Source organism: Sparus aurata, chromosome 6 (genome assembly GCF_900880675.1).
Source record: "Sparus aurata chromosome 6, fSpaAur1.1, whole genome shotgun sequence".
NCBI lineage: Eukaryota > Metazoa > Chordata > Actinopteri > Spariformes > Sparidae > Sparus > Sparus aurata.
Window position 1 is genome coordinate 4829047 of NC_044192.1, and position 9253 is coordinate 4838299.

At 43.6% G+C, this 9253-nt stretch overlaps 2 protein-coding genes across 2 annotated transcripts; both read left to right on the forward strand.

The window, feature by feature from the left end:
- The first annotated feature begins 1297 nt into the window (after positions 1-1297).
- LOC115582837 (nuclear factor 7, ovary-like) lies at positions 1298-3659 on the forward strand. Its single transcript, XM_030419057.1, has 3 exons — positions 1298-1406; positions 1495-3028; positions 3637-3659. The coding sequence occupies exons 2-3, from the start codon at positions 1510-1512 to the stop codon at positions 3657-3659; spliced, it is 1542 nt and encodes a 513-aa protein (XP_030274917.1). The 5' UTR covers positions 1298-1406; positions 1495-1509.
- Positions 3660-6115: 2456 nt separating this feature from the next.
- On the forward strand, positions 6116-8762 carry LOC115583269 (tripartite motif-containing protein 35-like). The gene is made up of 2 exons (XM_030419931.1): positions 6116-6233; positions 6332-8762. Exon 2 carries the CDS (start codon positions 6512-6514, stop codon positions 7388-7390), a length of 879 nt encoding a protein of 292 aa, XP_030275791.1. The 5' UTR covers positions 6116-6233; positions 6332-6511; the 3' UTR covers positions 7391-8762.
- Positions 8763-9253: the final 491 nt, after the last annotated feature.

Consider the following 9253-nt stretch of genomic DNA (forward strand, 5'->3'; position numbering starts at 1 on the left):
GCTAGTGCAAGGAAACCAGAATCGTTTGTGTGGACCAATAATGAGGTCGAACTGCTGCTGCGACTCACTCGACTACAAGGCGAGTAAATTGCAAAAACAAGAACACAAGCACGTAGTCCGCCAGTGTTGTTGTGTTATGAGACGTCGCGGGGTTCAGAGGTCGAAGGCTAGAGGTAGAGAGCGCCATCGATACGCAAAGTATGCAGATTCGCTGTTCACACGAGAACCCGAGGGCGGTGTTTCAAGAGACCAGGTTTCAAAGAAGTGCGTTTACAGGATCAATGTGGAAGATCTTCCAAAACGATGCAATACATGTGTGTTTACAATAAAGAGCGTTTCCGTATGGACGGGGCCTGAGACTTGTGTTAGCATCTCCAGTCGAGCCATCCTGCTAACGTTAGCTGTGCTGACCGTTGTTAGCTCTTAGCATCGCTAGTGCTAACACAAACAGCGCCTGCTTCTCACTGCTGTTCAGTAATGTTGTAATCATTATTGGCCACCGTGAAAAAATGTGTCATCTTCAGTAGTTTTTCCACAAACTTCACATTTCTCTCCCGCCTCCTCCGTTTTTCCGGCCGGTTGATGTAACTTTTAGCTGGATTCAACTCCGCGCCATTCTGTTTGTTTTGCTACACTCGTCATGAATCAGTTCTGCGCATGCGCAGTAAGATGGAATAGTCCAATGAATTAGGGACTGAAGGGTGGGGGGGGGCGAGACACTCAAAATGCATTGTGATGCAATTTTACCGAGTAACATTCATCTCCGTCCGCATAACAGTGCGCGGAAAAAGCGAAACACAAACGATCCGACCGCGCGCTGCGCGCCGCCCCCCCCGCCATTGGACGATCCGACTACTCCTGTGAGTTCACTGTTAAATGATTTTGTACATATTTTTATGAAATGATTAAACACAATTTATTACTTAACCTGTGTATGTCTCTTATTGATTTGGTAGGCCTCTTAGGTGTCTAAGAATAGTAGACACTAAAAGTTTTAATTGTTTAATATATCTACCATGCTGATCAAAGTAAAATTAGGCAGACAAGGGTTGTTTTTTCTCAATATTGAGGAGAGGACATTTGAGGACATAGATGACACAATTTACCTCTGTCTCCTCTGCTATAAATGCACACCCTGGCTGTCGATACGCCCCCCACCCCCAGCGGAACTCTCTTTTTTGAGCTTTTCCTGTTTACATCCCTGGACGGGGCTCTTGGCAGTTTGGGCTAATAAAGTTCCACCCCTTGCATGACGGAAGTACAGTGTGTTAACTTTCATTTCTCAGGAAAATACACGCCCACACAGACAGAGAGACGGGAGAGATCCACAACTGACTCACAACTTCCACTGAGAGAGGACAGAAACCAGAGGAAAACTGCATAACAGCTGACTTCACACACTGAACGTGAGTTTACCACTGTTAAAAAAATAATTATTAAATGTTGCTAGTTGGAAGCTGTTTCCAGTGCGCTGACTTCCCGCTTTGTTTTCAGCATTGTTCAACCACGATGGCTTCCATCTTAGAGGACGATCTCTCCTGTCCCGTCTGCCACGACATCTTTAAAGATCCTGTTGTCCTGTCATGCAGCCACAGCTTCTGTAAAGACTGTGTGCAGAGCTGGTGGAGAGAGAAACAAACACAGGAGTGCCCAGTTTGTAATAAAAGATCATCAAGAAGTGAACCACCATGCAACTTGATACTAAAGAACCTCTGTGAGAGCTTCATACTGAAAAAAGATAGCAGACCTTCAACTGAGTCTGAGGCTCTCTGCAGTCTGCACGGTGAGAAACTGAAACTCTTCTGTCTGGACCATCAGCAGTCGGTGTGTCTCGTCTGCAGAGACTCAAAAAAACACAACAACCACAGATTCAGACCCATTGATGAAGCTGCACAGGATCTTAAAGAAGAGCTCCAGAAGTCCCTGAAGCCCTTACAGGACAAACTGAAGGTCTTCGAACAAGTTAAAGGAACCTGCGATCAAACAGCAGAACACATCAAGGTCCAGGCCCGACACACAGAGAAGCAGATCAGAGAGCAGTTTACGAAGTTTCATCAGTTTCTAGAAGAGGAAGAGGAGGCCAGGATCTCTGCTCTGAGGGAGGAAGAGGAGCAGAAGACTCAGATGATGAAGGAGAAGACTGCAGCTCTGAGTAAAGACATAGCAGCTCTGTCAGACACGATCAGAACCACAGAGGAGGAGCTGAGAGCTGAAGACGTCTCATTCCTGCAGAACTACAAGGCTGCAGTGAAGAGAGTCCAGCAGCGCCCCCTGCTGGAGGATCCACAGCTGGTCTCAGGAGCTCTGATAGACGAGGCCAAACATCTGGGCAACCTGAGCAACAACATCTGGAACAAAATGAAGGAGAAGGTCTCCTACACTCCTGTGATTCTGGATCCAAACTCTGCTCATCCAGAACTCCTCCTGTCTGACGATCTGACGGGAGTGAGACGTGCAGAGAAACAGATTCTCCCTAAAAACCCGGAGAGGTTTGATTACCACCCCTCCATCCTCGGCTCCGATGGCTTCGACTCAGGGACTCACAGCTGGGATGTTGAAGTTGGAGACAGTACACACTGGTCTGTGGGTGTCGCTGCAGAGTCGGTCAAGAGGAAAGAGAACATGCAGTCTGGTGTATGGATAGTAGGATTCTCTGATGGTGAATATAAAGCCTTCTCACCGGAAGCCCAACCTGTTGTTCTCTCAATGGAGACGAAGCTACAGAAGATCAGAGTAAATCTGAACTTGGACAAAGGAGAGCTGTCGTTCTCTGATCCTGACACTAAGGCACAAATACACACCTTCACACACACTTTCAACGAGAAGCTCTTTCCATACATATGCAATAGAGATGAATGCCCTGTTGAGATTATAGAAGAGATGACTGAAGAAGATGATGATAATGATGAGGAGAAAGAGGTGGAGGAGGAGCAAGGTCCATCCAGGCCACATCAGCTAACTGTTCAAGCTCATGGGTGCAGATCTTGGGGGGGACAGGCGGGAGTGAGAGGGTGGGGGGTACTGGGGGGTGGGTTAGTGAGGGGTTGGGGGGTACAGGGGGGTCGGGGTGGACAGGCGGGAGTGAGGGGTTGGGGGGCACTGGGGGGTCGGGGTAGACAGGCGGGAGTGAGGGGTTGGGGGGCACTGGGGGGACGGGGGGGACATGTCCCCCCCAATTTCTGAAAATCATGAATTGTCTTCTCAATAGAAATGCTCTAAATTATTCAAAATTGAACAAATGTATTTTTAGACTTTACATTCTTCACATTTTAGATTCAAATCTAAAATGAAATGATTGAAATGGTGGAACAAATAGCTGTTGGCTGTTTAGGACTAATAAACAAGAAAGGTAAGCACAATAAACGATTCCCTTTGCAGTACTTTTTGAATTATATGGCGAGCCTCTACGAAGTTGTGATTTATGGTGGTATGGTATGAGTGGTATAAGGGCAACCCCCCCCTTGGCTCCTTTCCACGCAGAGGAGCAGCGGCTCTACTCCGAGTCCCTCCTGGATGGCTGAGCTTCTCACCCTATCTTTAAGGGAGACCCCAGCCACCCTGCGGAGAAAACCCATTTCGGCCGCTTGTACACGCAATCTCATTCTTTCGGTCATGACACATCGCTCATGACCATAGGTGAGGGTAGGGACGAGGATTGACCGGTCGATCGAGAGTTTTGCCTTCCGACTCGGCTCCCTTTTCGTCACAACCGTGCGGTGAAGTGCATGCAACACCGCACCCACTGCTCCGACTCTCCGGTCGATCTCACGCCCCATCATCCCTTCACTCGTGAACAAATCGAGGTACTTAAAGGAGCAAGGTTTGATCTTTTATGTGACTTGATTTGATGATGAGGATGATATTGAGTATGATCATTTGAGTGATTAGTCGAACAGGAGAATAGACAACAGGAAGAACATGTGACAGAAACATGGGACAACTCCAGAGATGACCCTGGAGTTCAAAGCAGATTAATGTTGATTGTTTTTTGCACTCATTTTAATTCTGTGTTCAGATTCATGGTGATGTTGATTTTTTGGGCTTTTATTAGCCGTCTATAAACTGGTAACAGTTTCCTTCAAGTACTTACCAATGTCTTATGATCTGACAATTATTAGTTTGTATAGTATAGTAAACACATAATAATGTTTATAAGAAACAGAGACATGCAGAAATGTAAGATTTTAGGACTGTTGTGAGTAATTGCATGCAAAAAATTAATTCAGTTATAACTTGTTGGGTGTTTTCATCAGTGTAATGTTGTTAAATGATTTGCGATCATATCTTTCTATATTTCTGTAATCAACATAAGAGTCCATATGTGATGATAACAGTTTACATCAAGGTCTTTGTAATAAGCTTTAGTAAACAGGTAATTAGGGCCTCATAAATAATACATAATTAAATACTGTAATGAAAAACAAATACTTAATGTTTCCTCTCAAGATAGAAAATAAAAGATGTTTGTGTTTCATCTGCGTCACCCTCTCGTTTTTATTCCTGTTTCTGCATCATTGTGATGTCAGCTGAGTCTCTCTGCAGTCATCACGGTGAGAAACTGAAACTCTTCTGTCTGGACCATCAGCAGCCGGTGTGTGTCGTCTGCAGAGACTCAAAAACACACAACAACCACAGATTCAGACCCATCGATGAAGCTGCACAGGATCTTAAAGAAGAGCTGCAGAAGTCCCTGAAGCCCCTAAAAGACAAACTGAAGGTCTTCAAACAAGTTAAAGGAAACTGTGATCAAACAGCAGAAGATATCAAGGTCCAGGCCCGACACACGGAGAAGCAGATCAGAGAGCAGTTTAGGAGGCTTCATCAGTTTCTACAAGAGGAAGAGGAGGCCAGGATCTCTGCTCTGAGGGAGGAAGAGGAGCAGAAGAGTCAGATGATGAAGGAGACTGAAGCTCTGAGTAAAGACATAGCAGCTCTGTCAGACACGATCAGAACCACAGAGGAGGAGCTGAGAGCTGAAGACGTCTCATTCCTGCAGAACTACAAGGCTGCATTTACATTTTTGTAATGTAATGTTGTTACCTGTTTTTATTGCTTTCATCAACTTTTAATGAAGGAAGGAGTTAAATGTGTTCAGATTTATTGAATACTGTGATAGATATGATTGTATTTCATTGAAGAGAAGTGAACAAATAAAAGGTGAATCAACTAAATGTTTTCTGTTGTATTTTTAATAGAACGATAAAACAGAATAATAGAAGACAACAGAGTCGATCTGTTTCAGTTGAAAGGACACAGCTCAGTACGCAGGAGTGTACTTGTTGAGTCTGACAAAGAAGTTTTCAATAACGATAATTCAGTCATTATCTAGTCTCTCTGTGTGCAGCAGCAGGCAGGTTCAGTCAAGATAAATTGTCCTCTACACACACAACAAAACCCAGCCACTCACACAGAAGTAACTAAGTTCATTTCCTCAAGTATTATGCAAATTTGAGATACTTGTACTCTAGTTGATTATTTGAATATGAATTTAGGGGAATTTAGGATGAGGTCCCTCTTTGATTAGCAGGAAACTACATCATCAGAAAACTGAAAGCAGCCTGTTTTTCTGACTTTTTACAGACACGTGGTTCGTCACAGTGCAGCCACACTACAAACTAATGACGATCTGACACACTATGATGCACTGCTGTAGGTTAAAGTAGCCAACAGTATATAATGTGGTGGAAATGAGCAGTAAAATAGCACATACACATGAACGCAGGAGTGATATTAAACCAAAAACATCCAATATAAAAGACGAGACACTCAAAATGGATTGTGATGCAATTTTAGTGAGAAACAAAAGAAAACCTTCTTAATCACACGTTTATGAGGCCTCTGATGGAGCTCTTGGCAGTTTGGGCTGATAAAGTTCCGCCACTTGCATGACTCCCCAGAGACGAACCCGGAAGTACAGTGTGTCAACTTTAATTTCTCAAGACAACTCCCACACAGACGACTTTTAATTTATGTGCTCTCTTTAATGTATTTATGTAGTTGTAATATGATTATCTGAAATATTGCCTCTGAATGTACGTAGCCCCCTGGTGGTTGTTGTTACACTGAATTGTATTGCTCTGTACTGCCTTCTATTTCTTAACAAAGGTTTATGAAAAAAGAAAAACTCCCACACAGACAGAGAGACGGGAGGGACTCACAGCTGACTCACCACTTCCACTGAGAGGACAGAAACAAGAGGAAAACTGCGTAACAGCTGACTTCACACACTGAACGTGAGTTTACCACTATTAAAAAATACATCTTAAATGTCGAAAGTTGATAAACATGATCGATTGATTTCCAGTGCGCTCACTTCCTGCTTTGTTTTCAGTGTTTTTTCAACCAGGATGGCTTCAATATCAGAGGACGATCTCTCCTGTCCTGTCTGCCACGACGTCTACAAAGATCCTGTCGTCCTGTCATGCAGCCACAGCTTCTGTAAAGACTGTCTGCAGAGCTGGTGGAGGGAGATACAAGCAAAGCAGTGTCCAGTTTGCAAGGACAACCTTCAATGAGTGATCCGCCTCGTAACCTGGCCTTAAAGAACCTGTGTGAGAGCTTCGTACTGAAGAGAGATCAGAGAGCTTCAGCAGAGTCTGAGGCTCTCTGCAGTCTGCACGGTGAGAAACTGAAACTCTTCTGTCTGGACCATCAGCAGCCGGTGTGTGTCATCTGCAGAGACTCAAAAACACACAACAACCACAAATTCAGACCCATCGATGAAGCTGCACAGGATCTTAAAGAAGAGCTGCAGAAGTCCCTGAAGCCCTTACAGGACAAACTGAAGGTCTTCAAACAAGTTAAAGGAAACTGCGATCAAACAGTAGAAGACATCAAGGTCCAGGCCCGAAACACAGAGAGTCAGATCAGAGAGCAGTTTAAGAAGCTTCACCTGTTTCTAGAAGAGGAAGAGGAGGCCAGGATCTCTGCTCTGAGGGAGGAAGAGGAGCAGAAGAGTCAGATGATGAAGGAGAAGACTGCAGCTCTGAGTAAAGACATAGCAGCTCTGTCAGACATGGTCAGAACCACAGAGGAGGAGCTGAGAGCTGAAGACGTCTCATTCCTGCAGAACTACAAGGCTGCAGTGGAAAGGGTCCAGCAGCGCCCCCTGCTGGAGGATCCACAGCTGGTCTCAGGAGCTCTGATAGACGAGGCCAAACACCTGGGCAACCTGAGCTACAACATCTGGATCAAGATGAAGGAGAAGGTCTCCTACACTCCTGTGGTTCTGGATCCAAACTCTGCTCATCCAGAACTCCAAAATGTGATTGTAGTGCAGAAGGAGGACTTATGGTCTGAGGATGAAGAAGACTGCACGTTTGCTGACATCCCCCTCAATTACGTCCTGACCTCTCCCCCCCTCCCTCCTTGCTTATTCCTCACTCCTTAGCCCCCCCTCCACTGCTCTTCAATCCATCCCCCCACCTCTTGACTATTGTTGTACCCGTTTCTGTCTGTTTGTCTGGATCAGCATTATCTACTCCATGCCCCACCATTGCTTTTGTTTCCCTGTCATCCTTTGTCTTTTGTTATCCTTGTTTGCTACTTGTGCCTACTACATTGTGTGTCTGTGTATTACCTGTCCTGCTATATCTCTGTAAGCGACTTTGGGTCCTTGAAAAGCGCTATACAAATTAAATGAATTATTATTATTATTATCATTATTAAGATGACACCTTGCACATCAAAGCCCTGAAATAGAGCGTAACAGACAAAACATGTGTGATGATCCTGTCTGTAAAAGTAAAAGAGTTCAGCCTCAATCAAAATGTGAATTTTAAATTACTAATAATGTGTGTGAGCAGATGAATGTCTTTTGGTGAAATATGAAAACGTCGTCAGCACATAGAAGCTGTCTGTGAAAGATCTCTGTCTCTCGGTTGTTCTGTCAGAGTAAGAGACCCAAAATTGAACATTGTTGGTTCGTACTTGTTGTTGATCATAGGATTGAAGCTCTCTCTGATCTTCCACTAAGTCACAAAGTTTTGTTGTCAGCTCAGTCGGCATTTATCACAGAAGACATTTTGACATGTCATACAGATTCATGGTGCTGCTCTGTAACACAGAAAAGAGAGATATTTGCTGTTTCGCTAGCTGTGTGGCTAATTGTGCTGATTAGCTAATGGCAGCTACAGTAAGCGGCTGTTTGGGGATGAAGTGACCTCGCATGAGGAGGCAAATTCTTGCGTATTGCACCTTTTTGAGTTTTCACACATCCTGTCTACGGGATATGACCTGGAATTTGTTTTTATGACAGTGTTGCACTCTGTAACTGTGCTATCGCCAATTACCACAAAATGCCAATAATTTTGCTTTATGGTAAAATGCAGACAAGTTTCAGTCTAGTTTTGCTTTATTTTAAAGTTTGGCATCGTTCTCATTATTCTAAGGAGGTTTTCTACTGTTTGACATAAGAAGTAGAAGGTAGTTTAAGATTGTGTGTCTATTGTGGAGCATCTGTGTGCCTTAATGACATCATCACACTCCTGTTCATGATGGGTTATTTTGGGTGTGGAGCTTTCACTGCTGTCGCTTTCATTTTAGTTCACTCTGAATAAGAAAATCAGCTGTAGACTGTGATGTTAATACCGAAGATTTATGTTTTTGTCGCTCACAATTGAATGTTGTAACCTGTTCTGTTTGCTTTCATCTACTTTTAATGAAGAAAAGAGTTAAATGTGTTCAGATTTATTGAATACTGTGATGGATATGATTGTGTTTCATTGGAGAGAAGAAAACAAATAAAATGTGAATCAACAAAATGTTTTATGTTGTATTGTTAAATAGAACGATAAACCAGAATAACAGAAGATAACAGAGTCGATCTGTTTCAGTTAATAGGACACAAGTTAGTACACAGTCTGACTTTGTTCAATAAAGTAATAAAACAGAAAAGGGAGGTCTCAGGATGAAGGTGTGATGGCACTGAACACAATCACAACACCTGCTTTCTGATGAGTTTCATGAGACAGAAATGACTTAAAGTACATGCTGTCGAGGGTGGTGACACATTTTATTGCTACAAATATAAAATTCTAAGTTTTGCGTTCGTTCCTGCTTTTCATGTCTCTGTTCTGCTGATAAGAGATCGTACTGAGCATGTGCAAGAACAGCCTGACTGTGTTCAAAGTTCACATCAGATGTCAGCATGACTTCGAACATGAACTTGTTTTTTTTCAGTGACAGTAACTGTGGTAAGAGAGCGTCTGCTGCCATGTCTGTAGAGGAAACTGGATTCAAACCAGATACAGAC

Bases quoted from the DNA above. Each gene is read 5' to 3' on its own strand.
- LOC115583269 (XM_030419931.1), top strand. From the start codon at position 6,512: ATGAGTGATCCGCCTCGTAACCTGGCCTTAAAGAACCTGTGTGAGAGC.
- LOC115582837 (XM_030419057.1), top strand. From the start codon at position 1,510: ATGGCTTCCATCTTAGAGGACGATCTCTCCTGTCCCGTCTGCCACGAC. The intron at 3,029-3,636 runs GTGGGTTAGTGA...TCATGACCATAG, and splicing joins AGGGTGGGGGGTACTGGGGG to GTGAGGGTAGGGACGAGGAT.